This window comes from Pagrus major, chromosome 5, assembly GCF_040436345.1.
Source record: "Pagrus major chromosome 5, Pma_NU_1.0".
Classification (NCBI taxonomy): Eukaryota; Metazoa; Chordata; class Actinopteri; order Spariformes; family Sparidae; genus Pagrus; species Pagrus major.
Window position 1 is genome coordinate 7599736 of NC_133219.1, and position 22360 is coordinate 7622095.

Below are 22360 nucleotides of genomic sequence, written 5' to 3' on the forward strand. Positions count from 1 at the left end.
GAAATATAACATTTTACACCTCGTCCCTGAACATTTGTGCTTGAGTCACGTCAGATAGATTTTCATCACCAATGATGGTTATTTAATGGTGTAGCAGTCCCATTATGTGGACACAATCTTTTCTTGTTGGCTGAATTTCAAAATCCCTCTGTACTGACTGCAGTGGATTCAAATCACCTGTTGCAGGGTGTGGAGACCGGCTCCTATTTAGTGAGTGAAAGCAGCTTGGGGCATTCCTCTCATAGCCAATCAGGGTGCGACACCGCCCTGTGGTGAAGAATGGCACCCAGGTCAGTCTGATTCTGTCCTGACACACCTCATCCAAATAGATTATCAGCCAGAAACTCTGATCTGTTTGGGCCCTCATTCTTTTTTAGTTGAGAGAAATTGTGAGCATTGTACAACCGAGTTGAGGAGGCATTATTTCATTATTCCCTGATAAGGCATCTTATGATTATCTCCCAAAGAGGCATATTATCTAAGTATTTGTGGCCTTTGGCACTCCCCTTAAATATAAATGTATAATGTTTATATTTTGAGGTGGTTTGTAGGCTTTCTCCTGCCAGTACCGCCACAGCACTCTGCAAATGTTTTCTGTCTTGATAAAGAACTGAGCAGCAGAAATTACATTTCCATTGTACTTGCACCTTTGTTAATAGTTTCCTCGTGGAAAAAATGCCCATAGATGCCCTTTTCACGGCAGACATTTTGACCCGTCAAAGCAAGAAAAACACTGTTGTACATAACATTAACAATGGTCAACCTTTCCATTAAGTGTCAACTTAAGTCATGTCAGCGAGTGAGCATGCACAAAACCTGAGCACTGGAGCTGGCTCACCTAAATGGAATGCGGTCATCATTAGTGTTATTTATTCCACCTGTGCTTTTCCTGCTTTGATACGTCCAAATGTCTGCTGTGAAAAGGGCCTGATGTGAAGCCAAACAGAAATCCTGCAACCTGACAAGCTGAAACCAGTGAATGTTTGTGGTCTTTGCCTTAAAAGTAACTTAAACTCAGTTATCATAGTTGTAGATTATTTTGAGCTGCTCAATAACTCAACTGACCATCTCAGCTCTACTTATTTCTTTTTCCAAGATAATGCAGGGACACAACATGTGATGCATGAGTATACAAAAACAGACTTTAATTAAAATCTTTAATTACCAAAATAAAAAGTTCAACATTCCCAAATACAAAGACCAAATCTTGCACACAAGTTCACCCTCTCTAAAGAAAAAGTGCAACCTGCTCTTCTACTGCTCGTGATTGTGGGGGACATCTTTTCTGTAATAGCAGCAATGTTGATTTTGTGTGGGGACAGTACAGAGCTGGATACTTCTAAATGAGCAGGGCTGGAGCGAAAGAAAACCAGGGAAATTGAGCTTTATGGGTAGAAAAGAAACATAACTATACAGGTTGTTGTCATGCTCTGGTTAAAGAGGGACAAATAGTTCAGGCAAAACTATGCTCATTAAACACATTTTAAACACGTTTTAAATCACAGGAAAACGTAACTCTGTAATAGTAAACCCAATCCCAGGGACATTTCAGTAATCCCATATTACACTATTTAAATCAAATGGGAAAAAAATATAGATATATACATCTCATATGGATCAATATATGCAAATGTACATTAGCAAGTCATTATTTCTATATACTTTCTATATCACATATGTCAGTAAACTCATCGCTATATCTTTGAATAGTTAGTTCAATACATTTCTCCTACATGAGAAAATCAACTAAAATGCATTAAGACACTTCATTTCACTCCCAACAATACACAACAACAAAAATAAAGACATTCAGAGTTTCACATCCACAGTTCAGCTGGAAATCAGGGAAGATGGTTTGATGAGTTAGCACCAATTTTTGTCTTTAGTCTCCACTAAAGTGCTGAGACGGGACAGAGGTGACCGCGGAGGTTGACTATTGCTGTAATGGTAGACTTTGTATGAACATTTAAATTTGTAATTCATTACAATAAGCGCCTCTATAACAAAATAATGCAATATAAGAAAATTGATAATGCATCGACTTCATCATAAATCACCAATTTCAACCACCAATATTTTCAAAGCACAACAGCAGAGCTTCTGCTCGTTTGTGGGCTAAATAACACCAAGTTTAACTTGACAAGAAAAACACACAAGCTCAATTGTTTGTAATTCACTTTTTCCACTGACCTTAAAGGCATAATATGCAGGATTTGTCAGTTGCCATTTGTAAACACACCATTCAAAAAAGGTGCAGTAACCGATTCTGGAGTCGATTATTGAGGCCAATATCAGGTCATTTAATTAAACGCCACCAATACAAAGAGGGAATTCAGACCTGCTTGTTCCGAGGCATCCGACCAAAAGTTAACACCATTAAGTCCGTCAGTTCACACCTGGCATAACATTAGTTTTGAGTGACCACTTGTGATCTGATCTCACTTCCCTGCACTATATGTGAATAAACACGTACACAAAGAAAGAACTTAATGTATAACATCTGCCAACTTAACAAGAGGGCCCAAACAGTTTTGAATTTGTGGTAGACAGTGTTTCATAAACCTTATAAAGTTTCTCCTCACTCAACAATGCTTAAAATTAAATGATTTGTAGGGGAGTCTGGGGATAATGGGGTTACTGGTTCAGTGGTTAGATCAGTTGAAACAGTCTGTTCACAAACATCTGGCAGGTTAAGAGAGCATACTGTCCACTTGGTCTAAACAAGTCAAAAGCACTGGTATTTGATGACTTGGGAATGAGACTAAACAATCCACTACCTCTTTCCAGAATTGCTTATGCCACAGCCAAATAATTAGAAAATAAAAAAATACAGGCAGAGGGTCATTAGTGAGGATTGATAGGGCTTATTTTTGTATGAGTCTATATATTGTTCGATTTTTTTAGGAAAATCCTGCATGGTATACCTTTAACAAAGTAAGTGGCCTTCAAAACTTCATCAGTCAAGCTTAGGTTAAGACAAGAATTCAAGAATTAGTATACATGCTACCTCAGCCACCATTTCATGTCATAGTTTGCAGTGGATTGTGAGTAGTGGTGCATTAACACAGTGTGAACAAAGTGCTTTCTGATAAAACGTGCTGAAGAATCAACAGACACGCACTGGGCCAACACAGTCGAGGGGAGAAAACGGGTGAGAAGCATCAGGGCATGACCCATTATTTGGCACCTAGTTCACTCACCCCCTCTCTCCTGTGGTGGGGTTCAGTGTGTGTCTGTCCTCTGTGTTACTAAGATATGTAGTCACTTGCAGCAGTTGTAAAGAGAGGTGCTCTTAAGAACACTCAGCAGTGCTGAGCGCCAGCTACAGTTTATAGGCAGATCTGAGGGTGTTGAGTTGTGTTTGACGAGACTGCTCGTGGCTGAGTGCCACACATTCTTTGCTTTGAAAATCTGTAAGAAAAGTAAAACACTTCGGAATGAACACAGATTAGAGATATGTTTACTTGAGGAATGACTCATAGGAGGGTATGATCCTACGCTCTGCCCACTGGTGAAACTGGAGTCAAAGTCTTAAGAAAAACACATTTCTCGTAATATTTCAATGTGCAAATAAAGTGAGAAATTAGGTAATACAAACATGGAACATCCACAAAATAAGTCTTTTGGGGATTCAAAGGTTGTGAGCTGCATGGTTGATTTAAGGTACAGTCTCAGTCTGAGCTGCTGCTGATCTGAAGCAGGCAGGTGCGGCGGTGTTGCAGTGGTGCATTAGGACTTGAAGACATGCACGGCCCTCACGACGTACTGCCTGCAGATCGGGCACTCGTTCATCCTCTTGCCGCACTTGGTGCAGGTAACCATGTGACCGCACTCCAGGAGAACGCAGTCGATCATAGCATCCATGCAGATCCTGCAGAGGTTGTCGTCGTGGATCGTCAGCGGACCCTTCTCAACATCTGCAAGACAATGACACGGAGAGGTGACTGGGAATGTTAAAAAAAAGAATCATGCACTGAGGAGGGAAAAGGGGGCAGCTTCATGAAAGACTTCATCCTATCCAGTGTGCCTTATCTTGGTAAAGTCATGCTCACAATCTCCTCAAAAATGTCAACGCCGGTTATGGCTGTGTGTCAAGATGTTACTATGACAACCACACAGTCTTTATCTCTGGAAGCGAGCTGGTGAGAGAGTGAATACACACACCTAACGTACTGCAGGTCTCTGTATAAATAGCTTCACACATTGAACACATGAATAGATGACTGAGGGAGATTGATCATCATGGTGGATCAATGCTCCTCGAGCATGACAAGTGAAACTGAAATACATTTCTGTTCCTGAGCAAAACAAATGAACATTAATTCTCATCCTCAATGAAACAGACCCTCACATTAAATGACATTCTACATGGAAGACCACATATATGAGAGGAAACTGGCAGAACAAATGAGAATGGGTTCACAGTGAACACAGATGCGGTGGAGACATTGTTCGTACGATGGTGAGGCGAGTCACAGATGGTGTGTGTGACCACAGCAACAATGGCGAGGGGAATCTATAATCCTTACCTCCGATGGCACCGTTGCAGATAGGAGGGGAAGGAGGGAAGGCCACCACTTTAGTGGGGGAGGAGTAAAGCAAGCAAGAGATATTTCAGCACGAGTCAGAATGAGATAACTCATTTGAATGACCCTGCTTATCATTATTATTATTATTATTATTATTGCCGACAGTATATAATATTGTCAGAAGAAGCAGAGATATCAGGTTTCTATAGTTAAAAACAGGATGTGGTATCCAACAGCAACATCTAGGACAGTGTGCACAGAGACGAGTGACAGCTTACCTGTGGTTACAGTACTGCTCACATTTTCCACTGCAAGAAAAGAAATCAAAGTTACTATAGCAACTTACTAAAGCAAGCCATATTAGAATACGGCCCATACTCTGTGTTCATAGAGACATTCTATAGCAAATCTAATTAATTAAGACATTTCATAGCCAACAGCAAAGTAGAGTACAATATTTAGTCACAAAGTTGATACCCACATGACTTCCTGTTCCCCTCCTTCTCTCTGTACAGTCTGCTGACGCGCTCCACCAGCTCCCACTTCTCACAGCACCCTGAATAGTTGACAAAGTTCCGAGCCAGGATCTCCTTCAGCTGCCTGACAGACAGGCCCTCGATGTCCCTCAAGCTGGAGATGTCTGAGAGAGATGCTCTGGCCCGACGTCGCGTCAGAGGACTGACCTAAAAAGGAGCAGGAAGAGAGACATTAGAGATGAAATGATATTGAGGTTGAGATTCCTGTGACAAACTGTTTGAACTACCTTAATATTTTATTACAGCCTCGTGCAAAACAGGGTAACACATGACACACAGTGACAAAAATTGCACTCAGAATCATTAAAAATGTAAGTAGTCAGCATGAAGGATAGGTTAAAAAACAGCTGATATTTGTCAGAATTCTATGTGGGTTGAACCAACAGGATACTTCTTAAAATTAAATATCTATTATTTCTTTTCATATTGAGCATCATAAAGGGCTTTATTACTGCCTTGAACAAAAGGCATTTGTTGAAATAAACCTGAAGTATATTGAGTGCTGCAATCTGCAAGATGCTGCAATTTTTTGCAACACAGGAGAAAACTGTTTCTACCTTCTGGTTTAATCAGAATAAGTAGCTGAGTCTCTGGCCAATAAATAGAGTTTCATTGTTTCATATTCTTAACATTTGCATCTAATTTTCAACCCTTATATTGCTTTCCCTGCACTCCAAAAGTTGCACCACTAAATCTTATATAAAGCTGTGTCATCAAGTATTTCCACTTATACTCCAGTAACAACATTTAGCAATAGAACTGCAATGCATTTGTCAATACTTCACATACGAATGATTGCAAAATTAAGTTTGATCAGTCGTAAGTCACCTCAGGAGTGTGTTCACTGGCGTCCAGGTTGAGGAGAGACACAGACGTGGCATCACCTATATCCTGCAACACAAAAGCAGCAATAACAAACATGAGTGTGCACTACATGCGAGGAACAGGCCAGATAACTGAGGATTAGGATTAGACACTCTCAGACAGGCCATCCATACCTCAGGAACAACAATGTCTTCTGCCTTCCATTCATAGAAAAGCTTACAGCTCCCTAAGCAGGCCAAGTACAAGTATTTATAGTGGATCCTGGCTGCTTGGAGCAGAGCTCGTTTTGCAGTGTCAGTTATGGTGTTTCTCATTCTCTTTTTACTTTTTGCTTCTCTGCTTTCTAAAAATCCTGATTGATTTCTTTTTAGCTGGCATACAAATTGTAGTAAAACCAGGATGAAAGGATGAAACCTCTTTTCATCACTTTGTTTCTATATTTGTCTTTGGTGACATGTCGAGTGGTTCCCATGGACTCGTTTGTAGTAGCTCAACAAATAGTCTGAACAGCCTGAAGTGATGACATGATGTAAGATTTGCACAAATAACCTAAAGACCTGTGGAAAAACACCTATGAGGACTCTTCAGAGATGCAAGCTTTGTGACTGCAGGCCAGCATGACTAAAAATCCAAACTTACACTTGTCAAATTAATCATTTCAATTTTAAAACTTAGATGCCAGTTGTGCCTCCACAAGGATATGGTTGATGCTTAGTGTTAATGAAAATAATTAATGGTTCAGAGCCGGTCCTGACCTGGTTGGTATCAGAGCTATCACTCCTGCTGAGTGGCTCCTCCTGAGAGGCAACGAAAGTAGAGAGCTCTGAGGCGGACTGCGTGGTAGAAGGGGTCGGCGTATACAGGGAACGCGAGCGAAGGCTGGCCGTGTCGGGGTCGTCCTCTTCTTCAATGCCTTGGTGACAGAGCACCAAGTCCACTAGGTCTTCCTTTTCCCTGCAGGTATCTGTGGGGATGTTACGGAGTAGCAAGTACTGACGCAGGTCCCTGACTCGTAGGCGCATGAGCCGCGGCCGCTGAAAAGACGTCGCCTTCAGCAAATGACATGTGGCACAAATGCGCAGATTCTCCTGAAGCACGGAGCACAGAGAGCAGAAGCTCTTCTTGCAGTCGCAGCATATATACTGCACAAAGAGAGTGAAAAAAAAACAAGATGGTGGAAATGAGGCAATTTGAGATTTATGAACAGCATCTATCATGTGTTACTGCCAAAACTCCCCCTAAAACAATGTTGCATTTAACATGAAGATGTTGCCAAATGTTCTTGGTTTTTTTTTCAAAGTTAAAAGTTAAATTTAAACATAAAAAAGATGAAGAACAGGAAAAGCCAAGTGACAATATTTAACAAATGACTGTAGTATATCAATGCTTTCCTGCATTTTTCACATCACTCACATCTGCTCTGCCTCTCCAGGCACAGAGACAGGAAGCAGCTCATTTCTTCTAAGTGACAAACATCAAACAGTAATAAATGCAAGAGGTGGGATTCAACTGGCACGGTGAGCAAGTGGAGCACAGGGTTCAGAGAGAATGAGACCCTGAGCCATACATGAACATGAGGACTCTGAAGATGATATTACAGAGCAAGTATGTCGTCCATCTGTCTCTGCAATCAGCTAGAACAGCAGTGTTGTATTAGTAGCCTCTGGGTATAAATCAAATTAACTTCAGCCTTTAATTCCCTTCATGCAGCAAAGTTATGTTTCAGCTCTTTAGAAAACAGAGGTCAGACATACAATTTGAGACGAAGGCAACACGCCCACCACTTGCTTTTATCCTTTTTTTTGGTGCAGGAAATGGAATCACCCAAAAGATCAAATTTCAGCAAAAAGGAGTAAATTTCAACACACACTGTTCAATGAAACGTCAACCTTTGTATTTAAATGTATCAATGCAAAGGTGAAAGGTGTGTGTGGGAATTTAGTGACTTCATTGATTTCACTATTAATCTTAAGTCCATTGACCAGACAACATTAAAAAATATGGAGACTCATTTCCAATGTAGCCAATAATTAGTGATTCTGCCTAAAATATTCATCTAATATCCCCCTTTGCTTCTGAACACACACACATACACACACACACACACACCTTTTTTTCCATCTCATTAAGTCAGTAGACCAATTAACATGTACTGGCATCACACAGAACCTCCAGATACCTACCTTCCTCCTGAAGACCGAGAAGGCCTGACCGCAGGCCTTGCATACAAGACCGGGGCTCCCTGAGCTGGTGGGCGGGTACGTGGAGTATCCCGCACTGGGGGCAAATCTGAAGGGTCCAGCACCGGCCCCAAACCCTGGCTGCTGGCCTCTGACGGCCCCGGTACCCATGACTTCATTCAGCAGACCACAGCATGAAGCCCACATGGACGAGGCCCCTGCCTGACAGGCACAAAACACCTTCACTTTAGTGCTTCCTGTTCCCATTTATCTCGTTGATGTTACTAATGATACTTCAGCTATATGAAATATGAATGAGTGCATTTCCATCAGCCTCATTTACGTAAATGGTTACCACAGAGACAGTCTCACTGATTGTACAGAAGCCACATATGGGTGCTTTTTATAGATGCGATGACTAAAAGCCTACAGCGTTAGTTTTACACAATAAAGCTCACACTGTGCGGACAGGAAGTGGAAGCAGCTAGAACTGTCAAAACAACACAAGCAGAACACAAGCAGACATTTAAGCTACCTGTGCTACATGCTAATAACATGTTTGATAACTATCTGACTTTGCAACAAAGAAGAAAATAACTACACCAATTTCAAACAAATTCACCTACATAATTCATGTTTAACATTACCGTCAAGTCGATGTTCAGTGACAGCTGTCAGATACCTGTCCGACCGTTTTGACGTTAGCTAGCACAGGCTAGTTAACATAACGTCAGCTCCCCTTTATAATACGGCGACATTAGCTAACGTTAGCTAGCTGCTGCCAGCGATAGTCTAAGCAGAGCTAAAACTGGAGCGGAGTTATGAAAAGAAAACTGCACCTTCATTGCAGCTCCTGCTTGTCTATTGAGAAAATCCAGACTGACGGTGTAACCATTGCAATATGGAGAGTCACTTATTTAGCTGAACTGCCTGAATGCGTCTTCTTGCTGTGATGAGAGGAACGATCGAGCCCCGAGGACTGATGCTGCCGCTGCTGCTGCTGCTGCTTCTTCGCTTTGACGCTGCTTCAGCCTGCACGCAGCTACATCTCATTGCTGCCCCCTGCAGGTCATATGTAGAATTGAGTGTAGTCGACCTCCAGCATGACTTCCACCAGTGAGACATATTTCTGTGAATTTTATGTTATGTATTTAAATTCGAAAATTAGAAACGTAAACAGGATTTGCAAATTGATTCAAGTATTTATTGAATTAGTATTAAAATTTGATTTAAATAAAAAACAAACAGGCTTGTTTAGGCTTGCTATTCTCAAACAGAACTGCAGTGAAATTGTTTCAAGCATTAAGACCTTTGTGTTGGGGGTGAGAAGTTGTAGAAATATACTTAAGTTGGACACTCGAAAATATAGCCTAAAAATCCAAATAATAAAACATTGTATAATAATAATCAGCCCAATGGATAAAAACATGCTTCACATTATCAGCCTTTGCAACTGCACTTTCTTTAACCATTGCCCATTTCTTAGCATAAGGTTGTTATTCTTTGATTTATTATCAACCATTATTATTTATTATCCATTATTATACTTTCCACATTTACTTTGTTGGGACTTTGAGCAATCTTGTTAGCTACTTCATTGCCTTTTTAAATTGAAAATGTAGTCTGATTTGACAAGGTAAACACGTCTGCTTTAAGATAAAGTCTGGCTCCTCCATTTAATCTCTTCTCCCAGGAGCTCCAAAGGTAGGTCATATGTTTTATAACTAGGGTGCACATTATAATGCTTTAAAACAACAATACCACACATTTTGCCGCACAAAATATGAAGCCTCATACCACTGTTCATATCAATACTAATGTATGGACTGATGTCTGATGTTTTAACTTTTTCTTTTAAATGTCTTCTTTGTGTATGGTAGGCCTACGTTTTTAAGGAGGACAAAAGCAATTTACTCTCAAAACCTCTCACTTAAAGGTCAGATTATATAAAAAGAATTACATTTAGTTACCCTGAACAAGTTTTCTAGTAGACTTTAATAGAAAAAAAATGCTAGTAGAAGAATAATAGTTAGCCTATCCCCTTTTTTATATGATTAAGCTAAAAATAACCTAATGATAGGCTTTTATATTCAACTTTTGTTGTATCTTCATGTTACTGTTGATTTTTGCCTTTGTTTTATGTGTTGTGCCTGACTGTACAGTTGTATACAATGCGATAATACACTAATAATCTTAAAATCTTTTTAAATCTTAAAAAGTTGCTAATGCTAATAATGGTACTTCCGGTCCGGGCTCGAGCGCGCCAATAACAAACGTCCCCACCTGATGACGTTGATGTTGACGGACGCATCCCGGTGTTTTTGATTTTCAGCGCGTCTCCAACAACCGAGGGAGAGACCGATGCCATTTGAAGGTTTAACGATGGAAACCAGCGCCAGTGGCAGTTTGATGATCATGTATGAGGATGAGTCGGTGGATGTTCGTTACGGAAACGGAGCCCAGTTGCAGCTGTCGCCGTGTGGATGTGAATTCATGCTGGTAAAACCCACAGACCCCTCCGGACATCCTCTTCAACCCACAGAGAGAGTCAAACAGAGGACAAGATTCACCATCAGCACTTATAAGGTGGAAACACTGAGTATACGCGTTTCTTTAGAAATAGTTTGAAGGCTGTTGTCAGTCATAGTTTGTTCCACTCGCGTATTTTAGAGACTCAAACTGTGTCTGTAGGCTGTGGTGGAAGTAATCGGATCTTTTAAGTAGTTATAACACAGCGTAAAAGTACTCTGTTACCAGTCCTGCATTTAAAATCTTACTTGAATTTAAAGTATATGTATTCGCATCAAAATATACTTAAAATAGCAAAAGTAAAAGTTTGTATTATGCAGAATGACCCATTGAAAAACAATATTATATTACATGATTACAATAAGTGATGCATTCATGTTTACATTACTGAGCAGCTAGCTGGTAAAGGTCTGGTTAATTTCAGCTACTTTTCTATAAACGTATTGGTAGCTTAATCTATACCAACATATCACATTTTATTTGTTGATTTCTCTTTTATATTTACAATATCAAATACATTTGGTGGAGTGAAGTGTACAAATATGTGTGATTAAGTACAAAGCAGCATAAAATGGAAATGCCCAAGTTCCAGAAACTCAGACATGTAGTTAAATAGAGTAAATGTACTTAGGTACATTCCACCACTGGTGATAGGCTTTAGTTTGCTGGGATAAATGTGCACAGTTTGGATGTCCTCTGCATTACACATAGGCTCAGTTCACTGTATTAAACATGATGATATAATTTTACAGGAGTTATTGGTGGCTGCGTTGGCATTTAGGAATAAACATGCAAGTCGACCATATCTGCCAGAGGAACTCATCCCCGCTGAGTGCAAGAAGGTACCAAGAGCTTTCTCCTCAGTCATCTCATTAAATCATGTTTTGGCAATGATCTTAGTATCTGGACTTTTGCCTCCTGCAGCCTTTTTTCAGCATTGACTCAGACGTGCAGTGGCCTGAGTGGTCTTCCGGTGATGCTGAGCTCGGACCCGGAGGCGAGACCATCGTCAGGTCGGAGGAGGGCCGGGCTGCGTTGATGCTGTCGCCCTCGGGTGAAGAATTCTCTGTCGAGTTCATGTGTAGCCTCAGTCGGACTCAGAATCCGCACCACAGCACGCAGGGTTTCAGAAGAGACTCTGACAGCAGCCCAGGCAATCTGATCTGTCAGACCACTAATGAGGAGACCAAAGAGGTTCATCAGGGAAGACGAAGCAGAAGGAATGAGTCTGTTAGATCAAGGTCCAGCTCTCCTCGGATTACCAGCACTACTCAGCCAAAGGTCATTATTTTAATAATATTTCTGCACAGCATATCACACCTTTGATTCAATATTTTAATTCCCTTCTCTTCCCTTCGCAGCCAGAGGAGATGTTCCAATCCACTGCAGTGGTTCAACATCACTCCTGCTGCACTGTCGCTCCCATCTGGTGCTACCCTCTCTCCTTGGCTCGCCAACTCTGGACAGCTCGTATCTCTGAACCTGAAGATGTGGGAGCAGAGGGAGCCAGCGCTCTCACCCAGGCACTCAGCAGAATAAACATGTCAGACACATCCACTGGAGAGAGAAAGTCTCACCTTCCTCAGGCACTGCCTCTCACATGTTCATCACCTCACCGGCACAGGTTGAGTAATCAATTGACCTGAATTAAATATTAGACATGTGTAGCACTGCTTAACATTTTTCACTGACTGATTAAGCTTCCTCACTCGTGTATTTAAGGTGGAAGGTAAAAGACCCCCTGGCCCAAACAGAACATTCAGACCGAGATCTTCCAACAGAGCTGGTAAAAGTGATGTGGTGTCAAGGAGTCACCTACAGGTAAGAATGCAGATTTTCAAGCTTAACAAGGACCTACAACATTTGTGTTTGTATACTTTACACATGAATACTAACTTCTGTAAAAAGGATATCTGAAGTGCATATTTTGGATTTAATGTCTACTTGAACCTGTTTTATTTAAAGGAAAGACAGGTGAAGTTTCATAGTCAACAAAACATTTGTAGGGCTTCGCAGTAAAATCTCCATCTTCCGGATGCCTGGATTATGCCAGATGAGCTGTATGAAGAAATGTTATGTATTTTTCCATTTTAAAACAAGTCCCCATCTACCTCAGTTGTTAAGGAGAATGTTGCCACACTGTTTTACTGTGAAGCTCCAGAAATGTTTTGTGGACTACGAAATCTTACCCGACTTTCGATTAGCATGGGGTGAGGTAATGAATGAATTTTCAATTTTGGGTGAACTGATCCTTTAAACCTCTTTAAGATTTTGTTTGAACACTTTGAATATGAATACTGCATTCTCTAATATACTAAATTCTTTAGAACATTTGAAGTGTATATTTAGGATTTAATATCTTCTTTAACCTTTCTTATATAAGAAGCTCTGAGTATTGATACAAGACATATACAGCCTAAATGTATATTGAATGTTGAATTTCTTCTATGTGGGATCAATAAAGGTAGATCTTATCTATCTTATCATATCTTGTCTTTAATATCTTATCTGATCTGATCTGATCTTATCTTAAGTGTGGGTCTACCTGTATGTGTCCTGTGTAGGATACTGAGTGGGACTGTCTCAGTCGTAGAGGTTTCCCCGGGAGATGGGTCGGTCATCCGATCGAACGGTGTCCTCAACACTTATTTTACCCATCACAAACCTGAGCTCCTGTCAGGGCAGGTAAATTCAGTATCTCATCATAAAACCTATCTCATCATATGTCATAAGAATAATTACTATATTTAAAGGTTAAGTTCGGTATTTTTTAACCTCAGTTATATATATATATATATTTTTTTTTTTAAGTGGCTAATGAAGGACAACAATTTTTTAAATTGGTCCAGAATTTTTTAGACTGCAAAACAGGCTTCAATGTAATCCTTCTGGGCAACTGCACACCTTCGTGGCTGTTTTTGCCACTGGCAGGATCATTTTGTTAATCTCGCTGGTTCTTGAATGTAGTTTTGGTGACTTTATTTTGTTTCTGTCAAGTTAAATGTATTGTCTTTTACGATGATAAAATAGTTGTAAATATAAATGGAGTGTGGTGGCTTTGGCGAGAGCAATATGGTGGCTGTTTTTATGGTTAAACAGAAATGATCTTTAACAAAAATGTCTGTCTCTGTAGGGGTCCTTTCTGACAGTTACAATAATATTTGTTGTCCCCATTAGTTACTTAAACACAACCATGGGAAAATAGGATCTAGGTTGACAAAATACCAAAGTTGCCCTTTAAATTAGCTATGGAGCTAAAATGCAATGCCAGTCGAGCATTAATGTACCTGCATCTTTATATAAATAGCCAATTAATTGATTGTTTGTATCCCTCAGGTTAAAGAGGTAACATATCATCTCAACAACCTTCCCCCTGACGTTCCCGGTCAGCTGTACTCCATATGCTCTATTGTATGTCGTGCAAGCAGGTAAGCCACTTTTTCACCCCCCTCTGATGAATATGACGACTTTATTTCATCATTCCCTGACCATCACATGGCTTTTTGACAGGATCCTCTCTTGCTACAACGACGCTAAGCAATCATTGAAGCTCTCTTCCACACCTAGCTGCTTGGAAGGAGTCAAAGAAGTAGGCCCTGCTTTTACCCTGATGTTACTACAACTCTCTATCTACAGCATTCAAACTTCTAAACTGTCTATGATTTGGTTTTCAGGATAGACATTTTTATAAACCAGCAATGATTGAAGAAAATCTGTCCAATCCTCTATCTGTTGTGCAGCATGTGAACGTTACACAGAGAGTAGAAAGTCGGTGAGTTTTCTTTTTTTTGTCATCAGTTATTTGGTATTCTCTTACTTAAAGGGACAGTTCAAATGATGTATAATGTTTCTTTTCATTTGATTTAGGTCAAATCTTGTAGCTGCAGAACTGGAGAAGATAAAACGATTCAACTGTATCCTTAAACATTGACGGCTTAAAGGGGCTGTGGACATTAATGTATTATCACATCAGCTGGTTGTGTAGCTGCATGTCACTGCACTTAGATGATGCTGAGGAGGATCGTGTGTGTGTGTGTGTGTTTCTTTAACATCCTGCGCCCAGTTCTGCTGGAGAACAACCACCTGATAAGAAGTGAGAAACGATGTGCAGAACAGGAGACTAGCTCTGCAGAGGAGGTGACTCATGAAGCAGTGGATGAGAACTACATCACTGAAGCTCTTCAGAGAACATCCAAAGCCATAGAGGACATTGATGCTCTCATATCTGCAGCCGCATTGACGTGAAAGAGTCATGAAGACAAAACTCCACTCTTCAAGCATGACAATTGGGACATCTCATATAGAAAGGTTTTACTGCAGTAAAGACTGAAATAAAGATGCTGGCACATGGCTTGTAACTTTTATTTACTATTAATTGCCAAAGGCTTCATTTAACTACTGACTGCCAAAAAAACAAACTGTGGCATGACTTAATTTCAGATGCAAACATGCATACAGAAAGTGTTTTCCCAGTTGCTAATAATCAAGTTTGTCACCATGCAGTCCCTTCCTGTTAGTTAAAGATAAGAACTTGAAATGGTGCAAATTTAGTTTAACACATTGATGTTTCCTCCTACACCCATGACAAATTGTGGTTATATTGTAGAAGTTGTGATCGGTTAAAAAAAGCCCCCAGTATAACACTTTTTACTGTTTCTGGATTACACACTTTCAAAACATACAAAAGTTCATGAGTGTTAATGTAAGTCGTTACTTTAGCAGGCTGTGGTCTTGTGTTTAACCTCAGGTGCAATATGTATATCAGGGCAAAAAAGGACTGCTTAAAACCTTTTTATTAAATGACATACTTGAAGTCTTCGTAAAGAACCTCTGTAAAAATATTTCATGTTTACATTTCATCAACTGTATTGAGTTTTTTTTTAAAAAAGATTAAATATAAATATATATACTAGAGCCCAACCAATGCTTGATTTTCAGGGCCAATGCTGATACCAATATTAGGCAGTAAAAACGGTCAGTTATCAATAAATTGGTTGACAAAAACATTTTTTGCAATGATCCCTCAAATGTGGTTATTAAACACCCGACAAAACCAAACTTTATTGTCAAAATTGGCATCATTGCACTGAAAGAGTAAAGTATTTTTTTTCTGCATTATAATCAGTGCATATACGCCAAATGGGACAATATTGGCCCAACCAATATGTTGGTCAGGCTCAAATATATTCTGTATATTACAAGCTTCCAGTCTCAAAATGATGACACCTACATGACTTTTCTCTAATTCTGATCTTATCATTCCTGTTACAGTATGTCCCTCATCATGATTAATCACTCCAGATGAACGTCAAAGCATAGCATATTTTTAAGATACATACTCAATACATACAAATTCCCAGCAACTGTGAAAGTTTATGTCAAAATAAACTATTAATTCATTAACTTTTCAATCATGATTTTGTTCTGTCTTTAAACACAGTGTATTGTTTTTAGTTTAAATGTCAATCAGCAGGTGGGTTAGTTAGTTTCACAGTCTTTTGACATACTAAGCAGACAGCACCTGCCTTTATTCACTCAGCTGAGAGTCAACTACTTCCTGTGTAGGTGGAGCATTTTTCTTCGGTGAATAACTGCATTACACAGACTCTGGCCAGTCAGTCATACACAGCTCTTCCATCAGGTGAGTGATTACTCAACATTTTGCCAACACTTCATATCAAAGACCTTTGTAACTTGTGTTAGTTAATAGATGATAAGGTCCTTAAGTCCTTATAACATTACTAAGACTTTGTAATTGTTGAAAACAGCATGATATTGTTAGATTATCAGACAAAATAACTGCAAAAACTGTTACTAAGTATTTTTATTTAAATATGGCAATCAATAAAGCTTAGTAAAGGTTTAACAATGACAAAATGAGTTTGTAATGCTATTGTAAGAAACTTGTAAGGTTTTTATAGTCTTAAGTGTTAAGAAGTTTCTTTATAGAGCTTAAAATGCCTTACTTTCTAACAACATGTTTACGATGCTATTATCAACACTTATATAATCTTATTCATTTTAATATAGATCTTATATGGACTTTTAAGAGCGTATTACCTATTAATAGGAAGAAATGCTCTTCATGAAATCTTCCCTCGTAGTTCTGTCATCTTTACATTTCCTGAAGTGTACATGAAATGTTATTTATATTCATTCTTGTTACACAGTAGCCTCTGTCGTTTTCCCTTCACTTATATCTAACAAAATCAGAAAGTGAAGACAAGATTTTCAGGACTTAATTAAAGGAATTTTTTATATTTTCCTCTCTAGAAGGCAGTCATACATTGGGGACTCATGGCTCAATTCAACAGAAGACACAGCTCTGTGCTGGATGATTCCTACAAACTAGCAATCCGAACAAAGGTGTGTGTTGGATCATCTATTCAAGAAAGAATAGCTGCCTTAGAGGGGAGTCAATCAGTTGCTGCCAAAACAACCAGAGGTTCTCACACACTTAGCCCTGTCTTTGAGAGAAGATCTGAGGCTACATTCACACAAAATGTGAAGCCATCGCCACTCACAGCACAATCCTTTAAACCTGCTGAAACACAGACAAACAATGACTCCTCTGGATCCTCTCATCCAAAAAATGTGGTGATAAAATCTGTATGGAAAGCAAATACTGATGATTCCCGCAAAACTAGCACCCCTCTTGTTTCAGCCAAGCCAGCATGGGTTAAGCCCCAGAGCACCATAATATCTCTGGCACAGCAAGACAGTGTTTCCAAAGTGGAAAGGTTGTCTGATGGCAGGGTGGAAAACATCATCAGTGGGAAACCTCCCAGACCTCCAGTAAAGCAGAAACCTAACATCAGAACATGTGGAATACAAAATCAAGTCCAAAGGGAGAGCAACGACCTCTATGTTCAGAAGAGGATCCTTCCTGATGTGCTCTCTCTGGGAGACCCTCCTCCGAAGCCCAGCAGGCCTCCAAGTGTTGACATTCATCGATTTAGAAGGAATTTTCGTGATGGTGAGAAACAATTTTAAATTCTGTGTGAATGAAGAAAGTCATCATTCATTCTATAATTTTAAAAATGTAGGGAGTAGCTGAAAGTTCAGTAAGAAAGTTAAATTAAAGATGGAATTTTGTGTGACAGGGCCATGGATGAAGATACCACTGCCTGTTACTCCTCCAACTTCAAATTTGTGGCCATCATCCAACCATGCAGCTGCATTGTAAGTAACATTTACTCACTGTAAAGCAACAAAACTTCCTGGAGAAAGATATTTGACTGTAGAGTCTCATCCCCAGTTCGGCAAATATTGACGTTTGGATTGGCAGCTCAGGTTGGATGCCAACCCAAAGCGTCAGTATTTGATGACCTGGGGACTCAAGCATCAACTATCTTTCTTCAGGAAGTTACATTTCGGTGCTTTGAGTCCAAATTCCAGGTACTCATACTTCACTTGAGTATTTCCATTGCATGCAACTTGATACTTCTACTCCACCGTGGATTCAGGCTTCGCAGTTGCAGCACTTTGCCTGTTGCCTCTCACAGGAAGCTGTTTGTCAGATCCTCACTGATGTCAACGATACCCTTTGAGAAATAAGACTTTCATTGTGCAAAGACAAACCCATCTTTCTCTTTCTGACCATAATCAAGGAGTCAAGAATTGGACATGGATGGGGGCTATGATGACATCGGCATCCTGAACCATCCATCTCTCCCCAGTGAAGGTCGTACCTAATTTTATATAATTTTACTGATAAATTCACTGATAAAAGTCTGGTGGTTAGTGTCTAAACTGTGATATTACATACAAGCATGTAGAATGACAATGAGGGACATGATTGCTGATTTACTTGTTGCCTTGTCTTCACAGAACATCCTTCAAAGACGACAGAGGTAATCCATTCATCCTGTCATTGGTAGATTGCTGTATTTGAATGGTGCAATGAGGAAAGCTGATCAGGGTGATCTCTTTTGTCTCTACAGGCAGATTTGAGCGATGACAACATGTATGAAGAACTTGATGATAGATGGTAAGAGTCAGTAAGGAATGAGGCAAATATTATTTAATACTCTATATATACCACATATCTATTTATCTTTCCAAAGGAGGGAACAAGCTGAGAAATTAAAAAAATGTCAAGAAAGTATAAGCGGGAATGAGGACACAAACCAAGTCACAGAGAAGAAACAGGCAGTAAGTTATTTGTGTTATTTGTGTATTATAGAAGGTTTGTACTTGCTATGAAAATGGTGCTTAATTTAGTTTTGATGCAATGATAACTATGACAATCAGGAGCTGAAAGGAACCATCAACTCGAAGGAAATGAAAGCGAAAGACATAAAAGCTAAAGAAGAAGAGAAAAAACAATTGAAACAACAGAAAGCCAAAAAGAAGAAGACTCAAAAAGAAAAGACGAAATTCAAGGTAAAAGTACAAAGTACACTGTATTTACGACACATTTAAGGCTGCTAACACCGTGGCACCAGTATCTGTTAAAATCCATTGTGCAGAGCAAAACAAATACATCCTAACGGAGCAGTTCACCCAAAAATGAAAATTCAGTCATTATCTCCACCCTCATGCCTATGGAAAGTTGGGTGAGGTTTTGTAGTCCACAAAACACGTCTGAAGCTTCACAGCAAAACAGTGTTGCACCATTCTCCTAAACAACTGAAGTAGATGGGGACTTGTTTAAACTGCATAAGAAACAAAAAAATACAGCTCGTCCGGCATAACCCAACTCTCTGGAAACCCCGAGATCTCATATTGATTTGAAAAGACATTTTTTTAAATTGTTTTTTAAGCCAAAACCTTCACTGTAGCTGCTAAGCTAAAAACATTAGCGCACACCCCGTCTGAAGTTGGTGCACGAGCTCAATCATGCATCAAGGGTGCAAATGATGTCATGAAACTTAACCTCAATTTTCATCGGCATGAGGGTAAGTGGATAATGACTGAATCTAGATTTCTGGGTGAACTTATCCTTTAATATTAGGAAAGATGATTAATGACTGACTCTAATTATCCGCAACCAGATAAACAAGAAGGGGAAGAGAAACAAGGACTTCAAAGGAGAAACATCAGACTTGAATCAAGATGAGAATGTAGAGGTCACCCACATTACAGGTACACCATGGGGATAATGGCTGGCCAAGAACATAAATGGCTACTGCAAAACATTCTGTGAGAAAAGAGAAGAGGCTGATGAGGAAATATGTACACAAACATAATGTCATCTGTGCTGATGTATGGTCATGTGTACTTTCAGATGACTATGCGAACACTGAGTCTGTCTGTACAGGACATGGTGGTTTAAAAGAGGTGGAGAAGGAGTACGGATGGTCTGATGATGAATTTGAAGTTTATGATGACATTGGGGAACCAGCTGATGTTTGCAGGTGCAGAATGCCTATATAATACACTGTATAAACATCCTGTAAGACAGGAAATTGAATTGAAAAGTGTCTTTTATTGTTATGAATATTATTGTGATCTCTTGCTAATTTTGTGATTTTTCTCCTTTTTAGTGGGCTCAACCTGCAAAATTGTAAGCTGTTTTGTATTGCCTTTAATTAATTTAGTTTACCAAAATATGAAAATGTCATAATAATACACTGTTATCATTTTTATCTCTCTCTTTTTTAAACAGTTAATGAGGAGGGTGTTTATGACAATCTGGGAAATCCAGACTCAAGGTTGTACTCTTTTTGTATTTGTTGTGAATCAATCAGATTTGGTCATTTGTCGCTGCAGAGGACAACAAGTCTCTTTTCTTTCCTGCGTATTATTATGATCTCTTGCTGATTTTACTATACACACACACACACACACACACACACATACACACACACACACACACACACACACACATATATTTCAATCTTTTTTCTTATATTTCACAAAATGTAGATTATGTATGGGGGACACCTAGTGGTAAATCTAATTATTGCAGCAATCACAAACTACTGCCATGTTTTTTTCCCAACTGAAGCCATGAAAATCTGTGTATTTAATCCAATTTAACTCCTCCTTACAAATCCTAATTTTTAAATCTTTGAATGTACACTTGTTGGGGCTGACAGAGAACAGTTAATTTAACAGTTACCACAACCCCTTTTGCAACCATTTACTTTATTTAAATCGTGTCTGCTTTAACCTACTACATGCATCTATATAATTTTTTTTTTCTATTTTCCCATCAGTGTTTCTCCTCTGCCACAACCAAGCACAGATGAAGGTAAATATGACAGTACTTCCATAATATTTATGGCACTCAAGGTACATTCAGTTTACTGTGGAGGTCATGGCATTATTGTTACATACTGAACAAGACTTGTCTCTTTGCACACAGGTGATATTTATGATGATGTTGATTCTCAGAAGCCTCCACTGCCTTCTGACAGGTAATATGTCAATGATATTTATGTCAGAATATTTTCACCCACATGTTATGTCTCAAAGGAGGCTAGACTGTGAAATTCGTTTTTATATTTTAGCTTACTACAAATGGTGTGCTCTGTATCTGATATATCTGATTATGATTTTACACAGGTATGATGACTTCAAAGAGGGTATGTTGTGGACTGGTAACTCAAAATGTAATGTTAACAGACCAACAGTGGTGGAATTTAACTCAGATACTTTACTTCAGTACAATTTTGAGAGCGGGCTATTTTGTAGTTTTATCCCACTACATTTATAGTTCCTAGCTACTCCACACATAGAGACTTTACATTAAAACATGAGTTGTAAGTAAGTTGTAAACTATGTTAAAAGTGAAATCATTGGAGTTAATCAGATCATATGCAGCTTTCTCTGGAGCTACAACAAGTTTTATACGACTCTTTTACACATGCAGTAGTACTTCTCAAGACTTGCGAAAACACGTGAATGTGTAAAATTGATGGAGTTACTCTTTAAGTACATATAACTGGTATTACTTATACACTTTTACATAACAAACATTTTGGATGCAGGACTTTTGCATGTAATGAATTGTTTTGTACAGTTTTCGTTATTTCTATTATTAGTATTCGTTCTATTTTTTACTTAATTAAAGGATCTGCTTGTGGCGTCCACCACTGTAGGTCAGATATTCATTAGAACTCAGTGTAAAAAACAATAAATAACTGCTTTTTTGTCTATCTTTTTCTACAGACTGTATCTATGGAAACACGACAGAAGAGCACTGATCTGAAACCTGGATCTTCAATATGCAGTGATTGTACATTTTCAATAAATGATCAAAGAGCATGGTTGATAAAGAAACCTTTAATACACGGATAACATGATTTATGATTGATATGACTGAATGTAATATTGCAGCCTGTTTGCATCACTGAATGTTATTGAAATGGGAAGTGGGGAGCTTCTGATGCTTTTACAAATCCTGTTTATCCTCAGTAAGTATAATAGTTGGGGGGAAAATATGCAATCATCAGGGTTTGTTTAATAACTTGTCAACACATTAAACAGACTGATCAATACCTTGGTGTGGTTTATTCATTGTTGATGCTTACATTTGCTGTAAGAATGCGCATTGTGTTGTATTTTATTAAAATCAACAATAAAGATCCAATAAATTCATGATTGGTTGTGTTGAAGTTCATTTTGATCTCTAGACATTTTATTGTACTTTTTTATTTAAAATGATTAATGTCATATCTGAGAAAAAATATTCTGTGCCGCACTGTTAGACAGCTCCCTCTTCACAGACCATAATACTGTCGCCAGGTCAGATGTACGGTTTAATCCCTGATAAGATTAAGAGGGATTAAGGAGGATCCGTCTGATCTGAGGT

At 39.0% G+C, this 22360-nt stretch overlaps 3 protein-coding genes across 4 annotated transcripts; 2 read left to right on the forward strand and 1 right to left on the reverse strand.

The window, feature by feature from the left end:
- Positions 1–1123: 1123 nt before the first annotated feature.
- Positions 1124–9081, reverse strand: rnf34a (ring finger protein 34a). The gene is made up of 7 exons (XM_073466886.1): positions 8910–9081; positions 8074–8292; positions 6646–7032; positions 5894–5956; positions 5011–5212; positions 4808–4837; positions 1124–3917 (listed from the first exon to the last, which is right to left on the reverse strand). The coding sequence occupies exons 1-7, from the start codon at positions 8913–8915 to the stop codon at positions 3730–3732; spliced, it is 1095 nt and encodes a 364-aa protein (XP_073322987.1). The 5' UTR covers positions 8916–9081; the 3' UTR covers positions 1124–3729.
- A 1312-nt stretch (positions 9082–10393) lies between these two features.
- c5h5orf34 (chromosome 5 C5orf34 homolog) lies at positions 10394–16010 on the forward strand. Of its 2 annotated transcripts, XR_012178808.1 has the most exons (12): positions 10394–10656; positions 11352–11441; positions 11524–11880; positions 11961–12223; positions 12322–12420; positions 13164–13284; positions 13936–14027; positions 14110–14188; positions 14274–14371; positions 14467–14513; positions 14663–14907; positions 15871–16010. XR_012178808.1 is itself a non-coding variant. In XM_073466875.1 (11 exons), the coding sequence occupies exons 1-11, from the start codon at positions 10432–10434 to the stop codon at positions 14842–14844; spliced, it is 1653 nt and encodes a 550-aa protein (XP_073322976.1). In that variant the 5' UTR covers positions 10394–10431; the 3' UTR covers positions 14845–14950. The 2 variants fall into 2 exon arrangements, 1 of the variants encoding a protein (XP_073322976.1); XM_073466875.1 differs by lacking the exon at positions 15871–16010 and having other exon boundaries at positions 14663–14950.
- A 1323-nt stretch (positions 16011–17333) lies between these two features.
- On the forward strand, positions 17334–22146 carry LOC140996641 (uncharacterized). The gene is made up of 15 exons (XM_073467088.1): positions 17334–17575; positions 17703–17781; positions 18210–18283; positions 18430–18452; positions 18543–18589; positions 18666–18753; positions 18853–18984; positions 19596–19686; positions 19829–19958; positions 20088–20107; positions 20210–20255; positions 20763–20797; positions 20912–20963; positions 21112–21131; positions 21718–22146. Exons 2-15 carry the CDS (start codon positions 17711–17713, stop codon positions 21750–21752), a joined length of 864 nt encoding a protein of 287 aa, XP_073323189.1. The 5' UTR covers positions 17334–17575; positions 17703–17710; the 3' UTR covers positions 21753–22146.
- The last annotated feature ends 214 nt before the right edge of the window (positions 22147–22360 follow it).

Bases quoted from the DNA above. Each gene is read 5' to 3' on its own strand.
- rnf34a (XM_073466886.1), bottom strand. The intron at 7,033-8,073 runs GTAGGTATCTGG...CTCTTTGTGCAG, and splicing joins TCTCGGTCTTCAGGAGGAAG to TATATATGCTGCGACTGCAA. The intron at 5,957-6,645 runs GTCAGGACCGGC...TTTGTGTTGCAG, and splicing joins ATAGCTCTGATACCAACCAG to GATATAGGTGATGCCACGTC.
- c5h5orf34 (XM_073466875.1), top strand. From the start codon at position 10,432: ATGCCATTTGAAGGTTTAACGATGGAAACCAGCGCCAGTGGCAGTTTG. The intron at 10,657-11,351 runs GTGGAAACACTG...ATAATTTTACAG, and splicing joins TCACCATCAGCACTTATAAG to GAGTTATTGGTGGCTGCGTT. The intron at 14,189-14,273 runs GTAGGCCCTGCT...TTTGGTTTTCAG, and splicing joins GCTTGGAAGGAGTCAAAGAA to GATAGACATTTTTATAAACC.
- LOC140996641 (XM_073467088.1), top strand. From the start codon at position 17,711: ATGAAGATACCACTGCCTGTTACTCCTCCAACTTCAAATTTGTGGCCA. The intron at 19,687-19,828 runs GTACACCATGGG...GTGTACTTTCAG, and splicing joins AGAGGTCACCCACATTACAG to ATGACTATGCGAACACTGAG. The intron at 19,959-20,087 runs GTGCAGAATGCC...TCTCCTTTTTAG, and splicing joins GAACCAGCTGATGTTTGCAG to TGGGCTCAACCTGCAAAATT.